The 19,074-nt window shown below is 43.9% G+C and overlaps 1 protein-coding gene across 1 annotated transcript; it reads right to left on the minus strand.

The window, feature by feature from the left end:
* Positions 1 to 1,313: 1,313 nt before the first annotated feature.
* Positions 1,314 to 19,074, minus strand: GPR55 (G protein-coupled receptor 55). The gene is made up of 2 exons (XM_059703497.1): positions 18,943 to 19,074; positions 1,314 to 2,477 (listed from the first exon to the last, which is right to left on the minus strand). Exons 1-2 carry the CDS (start codon positions 18,983 to 18,985, stop codon positions 1,507 to 1,509), a joined length of 1,014 nt encoding a protein of 337 aa, XP_059559480.1. The 5' UTR covers positions 18,986 to 19,074; the 3' UTR covers positions 1,314 to 1,506.

Genomic DNA, 19,074 nt, shown 5'->3' on the forward strand with positions numbered 1-19,074 from the left:
CACCTCCTCCTCCCATTACGTTTTATCTAAACCACCCTCTTCCTCTCCCATGATCACCCCATCTTCCTGTCCACCACTTGGTTGTGGAAGCCTCTTATCCCACAAGTAGAAGGTGGTTGCTCTTCTTCCGAAAAACCTTCCCCTTGTCTCATTTGTTACTTCTCATCCCACTCACTCCATCCTCCAAAACCACCCACAATCTAATTTACCCTTGCAATCATTTGGCTATCTGGAGCAGCTGAGTCATTGAAGGCTTTCAGCTGTCACCACTGCTCCTTCTCTGATCATGACAGGAGCCCAAGCCAAGTCGTGACTCAACAGTTTACAGCCTCCAACCAGGAACTGCCAAGAGCCTTGTGTCCTCAAGATGCTTCCTCCATTCCTGGCTCACTCATTTTCTCCCTCCCAGCCACTGGAGAGGACATCTCTATGAACACACCACTGTGGCCAGCTGCCCAGCCAGCACTCAGGCGGGCAAGACACACACATGTTCTTTATTCTCCTCTGGCTGAACCAAATCAAGCCTGATTCTGTCTCATCATTCTTAGGGAAACTAAGTCTAATGAATAACTCCCCAGTCTGTTCAAGATAGCAAACTAGTCATATTCAGGCATTTCCTTTCTCCCAGGCTTGTTACCACTGCCCCTCCTCCCGCAGGCATGTGCTAAAACTTCAGGCAGTGGACACCCCTGTGGCAATGGGGGAAGAGCTGCCCTTGGCCTGTCTCCTTCCTTCCACAGCTGTATCCTCCTGGCTCTCAGGTCTCACCAACAGCTATCCACTCCGACCCCACTGCTTCTACAAAATACCTGCAGTTTCACCATAGCCTGGTCCACACCATCCCCTTCATTCTTCTGCAACTTTCTGTGGGCTTCCCAGGCCTTTCAAAAGCCCATAAGAAACTTGGGGCTCTTTGTGTGTACTTGTTCTGCTCTGATCATCCCACTTGCTGTCATCTCTGCAAGGCTGTTGGCCAACAGAGCCCCAGAAGGGACTGGAAAGCACAAGTCTGCCCCCTGCCCCCCAGGGATCCCCAAACTAAAGAGACCTTGATCCATCCCTATCATTGCATCTGGGCCCAGGATACCTGCCATCATGACTGATCTTCTTGATTCTCTCTCCTAACTCCACTCTCTCTTCCTTTCCAGAATCTTCAGATCTAACAAGAGGTAGGGGAGAGTTGAGAACCAGCCTTGTCCATATGGACTCATCTTCTTCCTCAATTATTCTGCCTCATGCTTTTTGGAATTAGAAATCAAGAATTCAACTGGTTCTTAGGTTCATCAGGAATCCCCAAACACTGGGTGATTTATGTTGAGCTGTCTGGGTGTGGTGGGAAGGTCTTTGGAGCATAATGAGCAGGCACAGCATTCAATGAGCATCTAAAAGGAAAGCAAACCAGTCAAAGCACCATATATCATCCCACACAATACAGTCTTGGGACGGGATATCTGCTCCTGGAATTTGGGATTGGGGTTTTCTTCCTCTGAGCAGGACTTTCTTCTCTTAGCCTCTGGTGGTCATGGTATCCCAGAGGGCCAGCTGGCCTCCAGAACGCTGGCGGGCCATGATGCCTGTGCGGAATTCTTTGATGACAAAGTAGTAGCAGAAAACATCCAGGCAGCAGTTGATGTTGGAAAGACACATAGACAACTGTAAGAACAAGCTGATGTTCCATTTAGCTCCGCACTCCACAATAAAGCCATTCCTCACCAGAAACTGCAAGAAGAAACCGAGGTGGATCGGAAGAAAGGAGACCACGAAGACAGCCAGACTGGATGCAATAGTCCAGATGCAGGCCCTCTGCTGGCCCCAATCTTGGCTGTGGTCCAGTCGGCCAACCAGAATGTGAATGCTCCTGAAGGAGCAGAAACCCATGATGCCCATGGGAAGAAGGAAGCCAAACACCTCGAGAGGGAAGAAGACCTTGGCACTCCAGGTGTCATCAGACATATTGTGGAAGCATGTGTACACTTTTTCCACTTTCCCATGGAAGTTGTAGATGGGGATACTCCCAACCCACACCAGGACCCAGATGGTGAAGCAGATCCCAAAAATCTTCCTAGGGGACCGGCAGTGGCTGACCAGGATCGGGTACCGGATGGCCAAGAATCTATCCAGGCTGATGAAGCAGATTGTGAAGACACTGCCGTACATGCTGATAAAGTAGAGGCACTCCACAAACGTACAGAGAGACTGTAAGGGAACCTGCACATGGCCCAGGGCAACCTTGAATGGGAGCGAGAGCACCAGCAGGAGGTCAAAGACCGCCAAGTTGATCATGTAGATGGAGGTGGCAGCATACTCCGGCCACCTCTTCTTCAGGAAGGTGCGGAAGCGTTGGATGGCCAGCACGTTGAGAAGTAGACCCAGGAGGAAGGTGGGGATGTGCACCGCCAGCTGCACGGTTCTCATCAGCTCGTCCACTTCATGCAAGGAGCAGCTCTTGCTCTTGTTTGGCTGGCTCATGTTCTTCCCTACAACATCAACGATAGGTTAGATGACGTTCCTCTCAACCTCTAGAAGCGATGGATTCATATGACACACAGGGAATATGAAAACACAGGGAATAAAAATTATCTCTAATTCTGCTGCCTAGATGTAACTGTTCCTATTTCATGTATATCATTCCAGACTCTCTCTTTTCACACACACACTCACACACCACATGTGTGTGCCTTTTTCTTTTACAAAAATAAGATTATGCATGATATGTCTTTTTTTCCCCCCAATCAAAACTCCTTCTGTTGAAAGTAGTAATGACACAAACCTTGACCCAAACCGGTTTAAGCAAAGAGAGAATATATATATTTATATATATGCCTAAGTGACCATCCGACCGGTATCTATGATGCGCACTGACCACCAGGGGGCAGACGCTCAACGCAGGAGCTGCCGAACTGCGGTTCTCAGGTGACGCACCAGGAACAGAGAGGAGGGAGCACGATTCTAGGGTGTGTCAACTGAGAACCACCCTCTTGCAACCCGGGACCCCTCTGGGGGATGTCGGAGAGCTGGTTTTGGCCTGATCCCCGCAGGCCAGGCCAAGGGACCCTACTGTGCACAAATACATGCACTGGGCCTCTAGTTTAACATAATGGAAAACATGAAAACACAAGTCAGGGCTGACTTGAGCTCCTCTTTCCCTCTGCTCTTTTCTACCCACATTCCCAAAGGTTCGACAGAATTCACCCTGCCTGACTGTAGGGCTGGTCACAATCAGTGCACCACACTCCTCTGAACTCAGTGACTGGGTTGTTGGTTCAGGGATGGACACCTGACTCACACAGAAGTGATGAAAAGCAATGAAACTCTTGCTTGGGTTTCTAGGCAGGGGGTTGGGGCTCTTTCTGTAGGATTTGAAGTTGGGAAGATGTAAGGTCTGGAGCTGCTGTAACTTCTTGCTACCCCATGGAGGAAACTAGACAAAAATGGAGAAATATGGAAGAAAGGACATTCCCAGAGGGAAATGAAGTAAGTAAGGGCCTGCGGTCTCCACAGGGCAAAGAAAGGCCTTTAGACAGGTGAACGACTAGAACTGGTCCCAGGGTCAAGAAGACCAAGTCTGCGGCACGACTGCACAGGGCTTATGTGACTTGACTGTACCAGGTGTCTGTGTGGAAAATAGACAAGATTTGGCTGTCAGTAATCTCCAGTAGGACCATCCTAAAGGTCACATTAAAATTACTGACAGACTTCAAATGGGAACTTTTCAAATGATAATCTTTGAAGCCAGAGAAAGCACTCTATGGACTGGCAAAACGGGGAGGGGGTAGGTGTGGATAGGAAGAGATTAACCAAAAAATTTATATGCATATATGCATAACCCATAGACAGACAATAGTGCTGTGAAGGCCTGGGGAGGGGCCAGGAGTGGGGTGGAGAGGGTCAATGAGGGAGAAAAAGAGGACATCGGTAATACTTTTAACAATAAAGATAAATTTTTTTAAAAGCACAAAATAAATTCTAAGTATTATTTGAAAAAAGTACATCATTAAATAGAATTCAAAGAGACATTGGCCAAGATACATTGTAGTGGCAAACTTTAATATACTATCGATTTGAACACATCAAGTAGGCAAATATAAATTAGGATATAGAATTATATAAGTAGTATAATGAATACAATTTAATTAGTAGCTCTTGGATTTGGTTTTAAACCAAATATCGAATAAACAGTTGCCAAAATAATTCTCTGCCTAGCAAGAATAAAACCTTCCATTAAAAAAAAAAAAAAGCGGAAATTATGTTGGCTATGTTCTCTGACCACAATATGCCAAAAACCTAGGAAATAAAAAATAGAATTGGCTATTTACAAATAAGTAAAGTCAGAACTACAAAACAAAACTCCTGGGATATAATCTGAAATGACAAGAACTTTCTGAATTGGTTATTTAAATATATATATATATTAGGAAGCAGCCAAAACTATTCTGAGAGATGCATAGCCCTCACAGCTTTTTCCCTTTGTATGAAATGTTTTTTTTAATATATTTTTATTGATTAAGATATTACATATGTGTCCTTGTCCCCACGTTACCCTCTACCCCCCCTCCCCCGCTCATGCCCTCACCCCCACCCCCGCCCCCCGTTGTCCGTGTCCATTGGTTAGGCCTATATGCCTGCATGTAAGTCCTTTGGTTGATCTTTCCCCCTTACCCCCACCCTTCCCTACCCTCCCTCCAAAGCCCGACAGTCCAATCAATGCCTCTCCGTCTCTGGATCAGTCCTTGTTCATCAGTTCATGTTGTTCATTATATTCCACAAATGAGTGAGATCATGTGGTATTTATCCGCTCTCCAGTTCCATCCATGCTGTGGCAAATGGTAAGAGTTCCTTTTTCTTCTTCCTCTTCTTAAAGAATACCTTTCAGCATTTCATATAATGCTGGTTTGGTGGTGATGAACTCCTTTAGCTTTTTCTTATCTGTGAAGCTCTTTATCTGACCTTCTATTCTGAATGATAGCTTTGCTGGATAAAGTAATCTTGGTTGCAGGTTCTTGCTATTCATCACTTTGAATATTTCTTGCCATTCCCTTCTGGCCTGCATGGTTTCTGTTGAGAAATCAGCTGACAGTCGTATGGGTACTCCCTTGTAGGTAACTGACTGTCTTTCTCTTGCTGCTTTTAAGATTCTCTCTTTGTCATTTGCTCTTGGCATTTTAATTATGATGTGTCTTGGTGTGGTCCTCTTTGGATTCCTTTTGTTTGGGGTTCTCTGCGCTTCCTGGACTTGTAAGTCTATTTCTTTGACCAGGTAGGGGAAGTTTTCTGTCATTATTTCTTCAAATAGGTTTTCAATATTTTGCCCTCTCTCTTCTTCTGGTACCCCTATAATTCTGATGTTGGTACGCTTTTGAAGTTGTCCCAGAGGCTCCTTACACTATCTTCATATTTTTGGAATCTCTTTTCTTTTTTCTTTTTCAGTTGGGTATTTTTTGTTTCTTTGTATTTAAAATCTTTGACTTGATTCTTGGGATCCTCTTGTCTGCTGTTGGATCTCTGTAAATTATTCTTTATTTCAGTCAGTGTATGCTTAATTTCTAGTTGGTCCTTTTTCATGTCCTCCATGGTCTCACTATACTTATTGAGGGACTCATTAAATTTATCGGCGGTTTCCATAAAATTCTTGAAAAACCTTATAAACATGGCCTTGAACTCTATATCCAGTTGTTTGCTTTCCTCCGTTTCTGCCATTTGTGACCTGTTTCTTTGTCTCCGCATTTTGGCTGCTTCCCTGTGTTGATAGAGTGGCTTTGTGTGCTAGGTGTCCTGTAGGGCCTGTATGAAATGTTTTGATTAATTATGAGCCATTGACCAGTACAGACTTTAAGCCTTAATATTTCTTCTTTCCTATGTAAAACCAGATTATTAACACTGTCTATTCCACGTAAGGCAGAATACCATAGTGTGAATGCAAGTAATAGTAACGTCTGCTCACACGTCTGCAGGCTTCACTAAAGTTAAGAACTAGAGTGCGCCCTGTTTCTCAAGTCAGCAAAGCAAATTCAGTTACACATTTTTCCTGCTCATAATTTCAGTTGAAATACAACAAATACTACTTTGCATCTCAATAGCACTTCTTATCCATCACACAAGCCCTTTTCTCTACCCTCACCATTCTTGTGAGGTAGTGAAGGGAGGGAGCGAGGACTTGTCCTTTTTTTAGAAGAGAAAACTTAAGGTGAATTTTGAACTCAACCTTGGCAACCTATTGAAAATTATCTAGAAAGTTTTATTTTTTTAAATTAAATAGTTATTATTCAGATTATTACAGTTGTTCCTCTTTTTCCCCCCCATAGCTCCCCTCCACCCGGTTCCCACCCCACCCTCTCCCCTTACCCCCTCCCCGCACTGTCCTCATCCATAGATGTAAGATTTTTGTCCAGTCTTTTCCTGCACCCCCACACCTCTTTCCCCCTGAGAATTGTCAGCCCACTCCCTTTCTATGCTCCTGATTCTATTATATTCACCAGTTTATTCTGTTCATCAGATTATTTATTTACTTGATTTTTAGATTCAGTTGTTGATAGATGTGTATTTGTTGTTCATAATTTGTATCTTTACCTTTTTCTTCTTCTTCCTCTTCTTAAAGGATACCTTTCAGCATTTCATATAATACTGGTTTGATGGTGATGAACTCCTTTAGCTTTTTTTTTATCTAACCTTCAATTCTGAATGATAGCTTTGCTGGGTAACGTAATCTTGGTTGTAGGTTCTTGGTATTCATCACTTTGAATATTTCTTGCCACTCCCTTCAGGCCTGCATAGTTTCTGTTGAGAAATCAGCTGACAATCTTATGGGTACTCCCTTGTAGTTAACTGTTTTTCTCTTGCTGCTTTTAAGAGTTTCTCTTTGTCTTTTGCTCTTGGCATTTTAATTATGATGTGTCTTGGTGTGATCCTCTTTGGATTCCTTTTGGTTGGAGTTCTCTGTGCTTCCTGGACTTGTAAGTCTATTTCTTTCACCAAGTAGGGGAAGTTTTCTGTCATTATTTCTTCAAATAGGTTTTCAATATCTTGCTCTCTCTCTTCTGGCATGCCCATAATTCCAATGTTGGTATGCTTGAAGCTGTCCCAGAGGCTCCTTACACTATCTTCATATTTTTGGATTCTTTTTTCTTTTTGCTTCTCCAGTTGGGTGTTTTTTGCTTCTTCGTATTTCAAATCTTTGACTTGATTCTTGCAATCCTCTGGTCTGCTGTTGGATCTCTGTATAATATTCTTTATTTCAGTCAGTGTATGCTTAATTGCTAGTTGGTCCCTTTTCATATCCTCGAGGGTCTCACTAGATTTAACGAGGGTCTCACTAAATTTATCAGCGGTTTCTAGAAAATTCTTGAAAAACCTTATAACCTTGGTTTTGAACTCTATAGCCAGTAGTTTGCTTTCCTCCATTTCTGTCATTTGTGTCCTGTTTCTTTGTCTCGGCATTTTTTATGCTTCACTGTGTTGATAGAGTGGCTTTCTGTGCTAGGTGTCCTATAGGGCCCAGTGGCTCAGCCTTCCCAATCACCTGAGGTGGACACTCTTGGTGCACCCCTTTGTGGTCTTTGTGCACAGTCTTGTTGCAGTTAAGCCTTGATTGTTGTAGGTATCACTGGGAGGAATTGACCTCCAGGCCAATTGGCTGTGAGAATCAACTGTGTCTATGGTGGGAGAACTTCTGTGCTGGAGGCACCCTTATGAGGCAAGACTTGCTTCAGTGAGGCTTTGGTGCTCACTGAGTCTGCCCCCTGAGTGTGTCCCTTATGGATCTGAGGAGTTGTAATTGGATGGTCCCACTCTGACCACTGGGTACACTGGCTCTTGGATCTCTAAGGAGGTGCTAATTTAGCCTCTGCCTGAGGCTACCCAGCAGGAGCTACAGAGAGATCTGCAGATTCCTCTTCTTTGTTTGGGGTTTGGAGGTGCCCAGATGAGGCCTGGCTGTGAAGCAATGCAAGCTGCTGTGGGGCCTTGGGCCTTCTTTTGGATGTTCTGGGTCTCTCTGACCCAGCTGCAGTTTGATAGGTAATTTTAGATTGCAAAGGGCCGGGGAATTCATATGCAAAAGCCTCTACTCACAGTTTGGGTGGGGCGGGGTCTCAGGGAATCAACAGGGTGGAGCAAACAGCTATGGCTGATCCTCAGTCCTGCCCTAAGAGGCCCCGGGTCTCAGTGTCCCGAGTTAATTGCTCCAAGCACCTCTGAGAGAAAGCCGCCCTCGAGTTCCGCTCAATGCCAGACAGTCCAGTTTCTCCCAGTATGAGTCTGGGTCCCCAGAGACTCCCCTGGAACTGGAGTTCAGAGCCATCGGGAGCTTGTGACCCCCTCCTGATTGAAAAAGACAACCGCGTCCTCTGTTGCCAGCCCTTTCTGTGTGCTCCTCCATACCTCTGCACTTTACTTCCACACTTCCTCTAAGTCTCAGTGTGCTTTACTCTTTCCTTCTAATTGTAGAATTTCCACTCAGCCAGCCTTCCTGTGGTTCTGGATGATGTCCATTTTGTCTTTTAGTTGTATTTTTGAAGTGGTTGTGCGAGGCAGCAATTTCAGGTGTTTACCTATGCTGCCATCTTGGTTTCTCCTTATCTAGAAAGTTTTAAAGAATCCTTATGATCATGTCATATCCCAGACTAACATCAAAATCTTAGGGTATGGAACCCATGTATCAATATTCTTTAAAACACACATGACTCCAAAGTACAGCTAAGAACTATTGAGAAATATTGGTTTAGATGATTTTTTTTTTGGTTTGTTTTTTTTTTGTTTTAACATCCTTTATTTTTCTAGTCAAGTGTTTAATCAGAATTGATTTGCTATGTTTCAGTGGTTCACCACAACTACCTACCTACCACTAATAAACATACAGAGCACAAAGCTTATTGACAGTGAGTTAACAGAATCATGGGTCATCTCTGCAGGAAAGAAAGAAAATGCTGACATAAGTAAATAAGTACCTTGTTATGCTGACAAGCCTGCAAAAATCAATTATTTACATAAAATTATAATTATTAACAAATAATAACTCATGTCAAAATGAATTATAATTTATAAATCAATTAATATTTATTCTCTTATGTGAGCTGCATCTCAAGACTGTGGAGGCAGGGGTGATTATATTCCCATGACAGCTTCAGAGCTGGTTGATATGTCTGAAGTTAACCAACAAATAAAAATGGGATCTTCTATTTAGAGTTTCTGATTTCTGAGTTAAACATTCTTTTCATTATAACTTTCTTCATGACAAATTTTTAAAAATATATGTGGGAGATGATATATCTTTTCTAACTTCTTTTAACCATTAAGATGAAAGGTATGTCTATTTTTTTTTTTTACTTTTTTTAAAAATTAAATCTTTATTGTTCAGATTATTACATTTGTTCCTCTTTTTTCCCACCCATAACTCCCCTCCACCCAGTTCCCACCCCACCCTCCGCCCTCACTCCCCACCCACTGTCCTCATCCATAGGTGTACAATTTTTCTCCAGTCTTTTCCCGAATCCACCACACCCCTTCCCCCCCCCCCCCCCGCAAGAATAGTCAATCCATTCCCTTTCTATGTCCCTGATTCTATTATGATCAACAGATTATTTATTCACTTGATTCTTAGATTCACTTGTTGATAGATGCATGTTTGTTGTTCATAATTTGTATCTTTACCTTTTTCTTCTTCTTCCTCTTCTTAAAGGATACCTTTCAGCATTTCATATAATACTGGTTTGGTGGTGATGAACTCCTTTAGCTTTTTCTTATCTGTGAAGCTCTTTATCTGACCTTCAATTCTGAATGATAGCTTTGCTGGATAACGTATTCTTGGTTGTAGGTTCTTGGTATTCATCACTTTGAATATTTCTTGCCACTCCCTTCTGGCCTGCAAAGTTTCTGTTGAGAAATCAGCTGACAGTCGTATGGGTACTCCCTTGTAGCTAACTGACTGTCTTTCTCTTGCTGCTTTTAAGAGTCTCTCTTTGTCTTTTGCTCTTGGCACTTTAATTATGATGTTTCTTGGTGTGATCCTCTTTGGATTCCTTTTGTTTGGGGTTCTCTGCGCTTCCTGGACTTGTAAGTCTATTTCTTTGACCAGGTAGGGGAAGTTTTCTGTCATTATTTCTTCAAATAGGTTTTCAATATTTTGCCCTCTCTCTTCTTCTGGCACCCTTATAATTTGGATGTTAGTGCGCTTGAAGCTGTCCCAGAGGCTCCATACACTATCTTCGTATTTTTGGATTCTTTTCTCATTTTGCTTTTCTGATTGGGTGTTTTTTGCTTCCTCGTATTTCAAATCTTTGACTTGATTCTTGCAATCGTCTGGTCTGCTGTTGGGAGTCTGTATAATATTCTTTATTTCAGTCAGTGTATGCTTAATTTCTAGTTGGTCCTTTATCACAACATCTAGGGTCTCACTAGATTTCTTTAGGGTCTCATTAAGTTTATCGGCGCTTTCTAGAAAGTTCTCGAAAAACCTTAAAAGTGTGGTTTTGAACTCTATATTCAGTAGTTTGCTTTCCTCCATTTCTGTCATTTGTGTCCTGTTTCTTTGTCTCGGCATTTTTTATGCTTCCGCTGTGTCAATAGAATAGCTTTCTGTGCTAAGTGTTCTATAGGGCCCAGTGGCTCAGCCTCCCCAATTACCTGAGGTGGACACTCTTGGTGCACCCCCTTGTGGGCTTTGTGCAGAGTCTTGTTGTAGTTAAGCCTTGATTGTTGTAGGTATCACTGGGAGGATTTGACCTCCAGGCCAATTGGCTGTGAGAATCAGCTGTATCTACGGTGGGAGAACTTCTGTGCTGAAGATGCCCTTATGAGGCAAGACTTGCTTCAGTGGGGCTTTGGTGCTCACTGAGTCTGCCCCCTGAGTGTGTCCCTTATGGATCTGAGGAGTTGTAATTGGATGGTCCCACTCTGACCACTGGGTACACTGGCTCTTGGATCTAAGGAGGTGCTAATCTAGCCTCTGCCTGAGGCTACCCAGCAGGAGCCAGCTGTAAAGCAATGCAAGTTGCCCTGGGGCCTTGGGGGAGCTGCAGTTTGTTAAGTAATTTTCAGATTACAAAGGGCTGGGCCTTTCATATGCAAAAGCCTCTGTGCAGAGCTTGGGTGGGGCGGGGTCCCAGGGGATCAACAGGGCGGGCGGAGCGAGCAATATGGCTGCTCTCAGTCCTGTCCTCAGAGGCCCCGGCAATCGCTGAGCGTGCCTCCGAGAGAAAGCTGCCCTCGAGTTCCGACCAATGCCAGACAGTCCCGCTTCTCCCATATGAGTCTGGGTCCCCAGAGACTCACCTGGAACTGGAGCTCAGAGCCTGAGACTCCCTCCCGATTGAAAAAGACAATCGTGTCCTCAGCCGCCAGCCCTCTCCGCATGCACCTCCGCACCTTTGTATTTTACTTCCACACTGCACCTCCTCTGAGTCTCAGTATGCTTTTCTCTTTCCTTCTAGTTGTAGAATTTCCACTCAGCCAGCCTTCCTGTGGTTCTGGATGATGTCCGTTCCGTCTTTTAGTTGTATTTTTGAAGTGGTTGTTCAAGGCAGCAATCTCCGGTATTTACCTATGCCACCATCTTGGTTTCTCTGGTTTAGATGATTTATAGTCAATCTTTAAGAGCAACTATCTTCCACCTAAATGTTCTCTCAGCACTAGTGAAAAAGAGATTCCATTTCCTTGAACATTGTAGCAGTTTGTTTTAATATTCTGTACTGTTGGTCTCCAGTAACAAATTCACTTATCAGGTTATAAGTGAAGGCTCTTCATTCCCCAATGCTTGTGCTAAATATGAACCTCCATCTTATAAATTTTGCAAATGGTATATTAGGGAATTTAAATCTTTGAGATAAGAATAGCTTGTTCTTAAATATTTAGGCACATTTGACTCTAGGTTCGATATACAGTAACTATGTATTTTTGTTTTCCATTCAGCACCGTCAAAACTTCATTACAAAATGAATGTTTACTAATAAGACCAAACAGAAGTTATAAACAGAACTCTCAGCAAAAGCTCTTGGAATTGGCTATCTCATAACCTTGGCCTTATAGCTCGGCAATACCTTGCTGTTCTCATCGCTGTGCAGGCAGCGCTTGCACACTAGGGCGAAGCTCCGCAGCTCCCACAGCTGCAGGCAGGAGAACCCCAAGTCCAGCACCTGGCGAGGCAGCCGGTTGGGCTCCAAGGACCCAGAGCCCAAGGCCGCCCCAGCTTCTCCCCCACCCCCCCACCCCCCATGGCGCTGCCATCGCCTCACAGCCATCCCCACAGCAGCCACCCACCTGCTCCCACCCTCATGTAACAGCTTTAGTCTTTTTTTTTTACAAAAGGAAATTAAATAAATGAATTGAGCACTCAAGTTAAACATTTAGTATTTAGAAAAAAAACCAAAAAAGTGGTAGAGAAATCAGAAATAAAGTTACAAAGATTAAAACTGAAATAAATGAATTTTAAAAAGAGGAAAATACCAGAATTCATAAATTTAATAGCTGGTTTCTGGGGGAGGGGAGTAAATAAAACAAAGCATATATCTCCAACAACTATGATAAAGAAAAAAGACTCAAATGATCATAACTAGAAGTGAAAGCGGAGGTGTTAGAGGAAGAGAAGAGAGAAAAAAAGAAATAAATTATCTTATCATGTGAGTGCTAATCCATTAAAAAACCTTAATGTAGTTGATGATTTGGAGGCAAAACATAATGTAGTTGATGATTTTGGAAGCAAAACATAATTTACCTCGATTGATACAAGAGTGGACAGAAGTATTGATTGATTAGACCAACCACCATGAAAGAAACTGAGAATGCTATCAAAGAATTACTCTTACCCAGGCTCTAGCTCATTTAAAATGTTAAGAAACAGGTAATTCCCATACTCTAAAAATAATTTCAGAACATAAGGTAATATTAATGAATTTGTGTTATGAAACCAACCTACCCGAATATCAAAACTTGACTGATGTAGCACAAAAGAGAAAAGCTATTGTTCAAATGACCAAATCCGTTTCAATGTTAGGAAATCTATTAACATTGTATTAACATTGTGTATTACGTCATTAAAGCAAAAATGAAAAGCCCTCTGCTTTATCGGTAGATAGTTTTACACAAAAGTCGTTTAAATGAAGGGCTAGAAGGATACTTCTTACACATGATAAAGAGTAACTTGTTCACACCATTGGCCAACTTTGCATTTAATGGTTAAAACAGACAAACAAGCAAACAAAAACAGTCATTTTTGTTGAAATTGCCAATAAGACACTTGCCTATACCCAGAAGTTCCAAAGATGCACTAAGACAATGGAATAAATAATAGAAATGGAAGGTTTGGTCAATAAATGATGTTGAAACTATCAGTAAAAACCAACTTAGATCTCCATCTCACACTGTAGAGCCAAAGAAATCCCTAATTCATTAATGAATTAATTAAATTTTTTAAAAAATCAAGCCATAGAAAAAGTAGATGAAAATTTAATGGACAACTTATGAAAGAAAGCTCTTTGTCATCGTAGAATGATTAAAAAGCAAAAGAATTAAAAAAAAACCACACACACACAGAAACAAGTTTGACTGCACAAAATTAAAAAAAAAAATTTTGTTAAAACTTTTTAGCATCAAGTAATATGCTGGAGAAAAGAAAATGCAATAAATGTTAGATGAATGATGTTCTTTCTCTATGAAGAATATAAAAATGTATAATATCAAGATCCTCAATAGATCAGTAGATAAAGGGCATAAATAGACAGTTCTGAGAAAACGATTTAAAAAGAGATAAAATTTTTGCTTATCGAATTTAAAGAAGCTGGTGAGGATTCCATGAGACAGTCACGGATATGCTGGTGAGTATACAAATTAATATACTTTTGGGGTTTGATGACTTACGTTATGAACCATAGAAATCATATTTGTCTTTCATCCAGTGATTCTTAAATTTTACCTTACGTAAGTTATGCAAAAAATTGGGTCCAGAAATAAGTTCATTTTAACATTTTTTCTGGTAGCAAAAAATGCACACTCATATTTACCATAAATACCAATAATAGCTTATTTTCACTCTGATAAATCTAATCAATGAAACATTTCTGTCTGTTATGTTTATATTCATTATGTTAAGTAAAAACTCCACAAACTGCAGAATTGTACATTCAGAAAATGATTTCAACTATGATTTTTTTTAAAAAAAACACCCATGCTTAGGTGGGGGAAAACCCTAGAAAAAGAATTTCCATATGTCAAACATAGGCTGCATTCTAACAGATTGTGGGTGATTTTTAAATCTTTTATCTTTATCTCTTATCTTTCGTTTATGTGGGGGGGGGGGTATTTTTTAAAAATATATTTTTATTGATTTCAGAGAGGCAAGGAGAGGGAGAGAGAGCTAGAAACATAAATGATAAGAGAGAATCATCGATTGGCTGCCTCCTGCACACCCTTACTGGGGATCGAGGTCTGACCGGGAATCAAACCTCGACCTCCAGGTCTATGCTCAACCACTGAGACATGCTGGTCAGACTGTGTGTGTATTTTTAATTAATTAATGATAATATGAAAACAATTTAAATTTTTTAATGTATTAAATGTTGGAGAAAAAAGAAAAATAATAGCTTTTGACTTCCCGTAAAAGAAGAAAAGTCTTGGTGTGTGTTTGAGGCAGGGGTGGGAGGGAAGTTACACAAAATTTAAAGAGATGCTTTGAACTAACCAGTGCTCAGCTGATGAGGCAGAATCTTGGCAGGTCAAAGATGAACATTTCAACACATAGCATTTGAGAACAAAGCATGAATGACAGAGAATCACAAGGCATAGAAATTGAAAGCAGGCGCCACTTATGAGATGAGAAAGGCATCAGGAACCTGATTATTGATTAAAAAGTTTCACCTGCCAGCAGGTCAGCTATTACATCATAAAAATGGTACCTAACATAAGGAGTAAAGAACAGTACATGAGACGAAAATGCCAGCTGAACAATGAAGACTGGGTGAAGGGAAGGAGCGATATTTAAATGTAATTCTCCCAGTGTTTAGAGAGCTATGCATAGAAACAAATGTAGAAGTTAAAAGTTAAATATTTCCTATATTGGACATTTCAGTTATATTATCTTGTATATTTTTAAAGGGACACGAGGAAAATTCACAATAGAAACTGAAAAGGCAAAAATGCATTGTCTCAATATAGAAAGCAGAGGGGCAACCCGTGGGAGTTTGCACAAATAGAACAATTATAATGTAAACAACATTCCCTCACCATTATAATACTCCCTATAAAAAGGGGCATCCACTTAAAAAACCAAAACCTAATCTAATTTTGTGGATACAAAGCACAGAGAAAACCAAAAGACACAGAGAGAGGAAACTGATAGGATAATCGATGGTTTTTCAAGCACACAGATACTAGAAAAGAAGGGACTAGGGCCATGTGATTCTTTTTAGTGAAAGGAATTAGGAGAGTAACATAGAGACTCCACAAAGGTAAAAGTTACAATAAATAATTAAACACAAAACACTCGATTTATGTTCCAATGAGCATAGCAAAGAAGTACATAATGGGGACATGTCAGAAATGCAAAAAGAAGTAAAAGTGGAGATATAATGGCAGGTAGAGGCCTTAATGCTCCCCTCTGGGAATATCATTGATGAAGTAGACAGAGAAATTTGGAGCTCTGAACAGCCCAATTGCTAATAAGATACAACTAGCTGATCAATAAGGACTACATCATAAATCAAGGGAATACACTCTCTTTGAGAGAGGACACGGGTCTTCCACCAAAATCTATCCCATTCCTGGGCCCAGCCAAGCACTCCAAAGCCATGGCAATTTTACCTTTTTCTTCTCAGACCAGCAAGAAAACAACTAATAATATATAAAAGGTATTTTTATGCATTCTCTTAAGTAGTCTCTTTAAAAAAAATTTTTTTAAAATATATATTTTATTGATTTTTTACAGAGAAGAAGGGAGAGGGATAGAGAGTTATAAACATTGATGAGAGAGAAACATCGACCAGCTGCCTCCCGCACCCTCCCCCCACCCCCCCACCACCACCACCACCACTGGGGATGTGCCCACAACCAAGGCACATGCCCCTGACCGGAATCGAACCCGGGACCCTTCAGTCCGCAGGCCGACGCTCTATCCACTGAGCCAAACCGGCCAGGGCTTACTTAAGTAGCCTCTTGAACTATGTGTGAATCAGAGAGAAAAGCAGAAGTTATTGACATATTGGAAAGGATCAAATAAATGCACACAAAACACTGGTGCCGTCCCAGCTTAAAAGAACATGGGGATTCCTACGTACCCTTGTAAACAGGAGAGATGGTGGGAAAGGAGGTGAACCCAGGCTACATGGGAGGAACACGGAGTGACGTGGCCCTTGCAACTGCTCTGATCACCCAGGCGCCGGAGGCTGCCTGTCTGCAGGGGCCGCATGAGGAGGGGCTGGGAAGCCACACACAGGAGAAGACGGAGAAAGGACTGGAGCTGCTCATATCTCTGAGAATAGACATATTCGCATTCTCCAGTGCTCAAGACACGCCACACTGTCTGGCCCACGGGGCCATAAAAGGAGTGGGTTCCAGGTGCCACAGAAAGCGGGTCTAGCTACCAGAGTGTTCGAGAGCAGACAGAGCAGGTCTGGCCATTTGGTGAGCTCTCTGTCACCAGAGGCATGCACACACAAACAATTTTTCAAAAAGCAAAACCCTGACATGGACTCTTCTGTTGATAAATTAATGTTTAGTGAATAGGAAAGAAAGCATCCCATATGTGAAAAGGGTCTGGGCTGGGCATCCGGAAGCCTCGCTCTGCTCCTGGCTCTCTCTGGCTGTGAGGCCTCCATCTGGGTTCTCTTATCCGAACAGCATTACTCAGCCCTGTGAACCCAGAGCCTGTGGCCTCACCGAGCTGGCTCTCTTACTGCCAACTCGGCCCCGCGCTGGGCTGTGATTCCTGCAGCGCTTGTGCCCCGTGGTGCCCTTACCTGCCCATCTCAGTTGGGACAGGCCTGAGTCCATTTCTGCGCAGCTGGGGTACCTAAACCCAGCCGCATGCTGCAGACCAAGCCAACCTGCCTTGCACTGGCAGACTGGACTTTCCAGAAAACACCAGCCAGAGGAAGACTGCAACCTTAGAGGGTTTGCAGGCTAAGCAGGAATTCCAGAGACGGGAGGGCCAGGCCTGGCTGAGCAGAGTTGGATGTAGTTGGAGGAGGAATGCTCCCGGACCAGCGTCATCCCATCCAGGTTCGTCGCCTGCAATCCCAGCCTCCCCGGGGGTGCAGTGTCGAATGCCACAGTTAGAACACAAATATTTACCTGGATGCAGTTATCTGCCACTAACACTGTAAACAAATTCACCAGTCTACCCCTGAGCTGGGCTTCTGGGGGACACGACGCAAAAAGGAACAGGACACAGAGGGGACAGAGCATGTAGACAGAATGTCTCTGAGTCCAGAACTTTGCTGGAACTGTAGCCCTGAGCTTGGTGGCTTGAGGTGGGGGCTCAGGAAGCGGAGGTGCCAGCTCAGGGGCTTGAGATGTGTTAAATGCTCTACGGGGGAACTGGGTGCATTCCTGGGACGTTGTTATAGTTATGCCCATTTTACAGATAAAGACAGTGAAGTAAAGAGTCTACCCCAGGTCAAGCAGGCAGGGAGGGGCCTCGCTGGAGCTCACATTCAGAGTCTCTCCTTCATTTTGTCCTCACCATGGTCCCCCACCAGCATCACCAGCATTCCCAGGAGCTCCCTCCCAGTCCCCACTTCCGCCTGGCTCCACCTCACATCTCCTCCTCTCCCTCAGCACCTCCCCTCCCCTCCTAAGAACTCCATCCCTCCCTCCAAATGTCCAACTCCATGGTCCACCTGTGGTCCATCTGACGTGATTTCCTTGCGGAGGCTGAGTAGGGGACATTAAAGCCACCTGTGTACCACAGAGAGTCCTAGCAACCCCAGGACAGGGCCATGCCTCCTTCGTCCTGTATCACCCTGCCTCCCAAAAACAGCCCCCCGGGAAGTTCTAGCTAAATGAGGGGGGAACAAGTGAATGGCCAGGTCTGTGGGCTCCGAGTGACAGGTGTTCCCTTTGGAGCTGGGACGACTGGACAGAACCAGAGGAGCACTGAGCCTTCCGTGGAGCTCCGGGGAGCTCTCTGCACCCCGTCCCCAGCTCATGGCCTCAGGCAGCACAAAGCCGGCCCAGGCCAGTCCAGCAGACATTTCCTGACTCCCATTCTCCACTTCCACTCTCAAGAAAGAATCTAGAACCCACAGGATTCCCCATGTTACTGTATCTCCCCTCCCCCCAGCCCCAGTCTCTCCAAGAGACACTTAGCTAGGGTTCAAGGATAATGCAGTTATAATATATAAAGCAAAACTTCCTGGGGGGCAAGCACTTCCATCACTTACCGCTCTCAAGAGCCCCCTGAGGAAGAAACCTCTATTGCTCCCATTCCCCAGGGAGGTACACTGAGGCCAAGGACGTGACACCGGTGGCAAGTGGCCGGCCTAGGCTCCCTGGCCTGCGCAGCTCCGTGCTCAGGGGCTGCAGGGAGAGTCCTGACTGCGTACTCTGGGGCTTTGGTGCTTCCCCAGCCAGATTCCGGGGAGCAGGCAGGTGGGCCGAGGGTGTGGCACATAAGCCGAGCTCCCCTGGGGAGGGCTCCTGGGCTGCCAACCCTGAGGCTCCCCTCCCCCAGCCTGGTCCTGCAATCCTGAGCCAAACCAGGAGGAAGTTGAGGGTTCGTAAAAAATGTCACTGCTAATCAGGGGCAAACCAGCCCTTCGCCTGCAGCTGCTGCTGTCACTGAGCTGCCGGGCCGCCCCTGCCCCTGCCGCTTGGTACTTCCCGCTGAGCCAGGGCAGGTGTGGACAGAGGCCAGACCAGGGAGGCCCGGCTGACAGCAGGAAGGTCACCTGCAGTCCACGAAAGCAAGGTCAGTCCGTGGCTCTGTGCCTCCGTCTTTCTACATGGCCCAGGGGCTGTTACCTGTTGGTGGTCCCGTGTAGTTGAACAAGCTGTGAGATGTCATTTCTCCTGCAGCCTGGTCGCCAGCCTGCTCTGGGGAGAGTCACTTCCCCTCTGGGGCTCGGCTTCCTCATCATTGAAACGAGGGGGTGG

Source organism: Myotis daubentonii, chromosome 7, assembly GCF_963259705.1.
Source record: "Myotis daubentonii chromosome 7, mMyoDau2.1, whole genome shotgun sequence".
Taxonomy (NCBI): Eukaryota; Metazoa; Chordata; class Mammalia; order Chiroptera; family Vespertilionidae; genus Myotis; species Myotis daubentonii.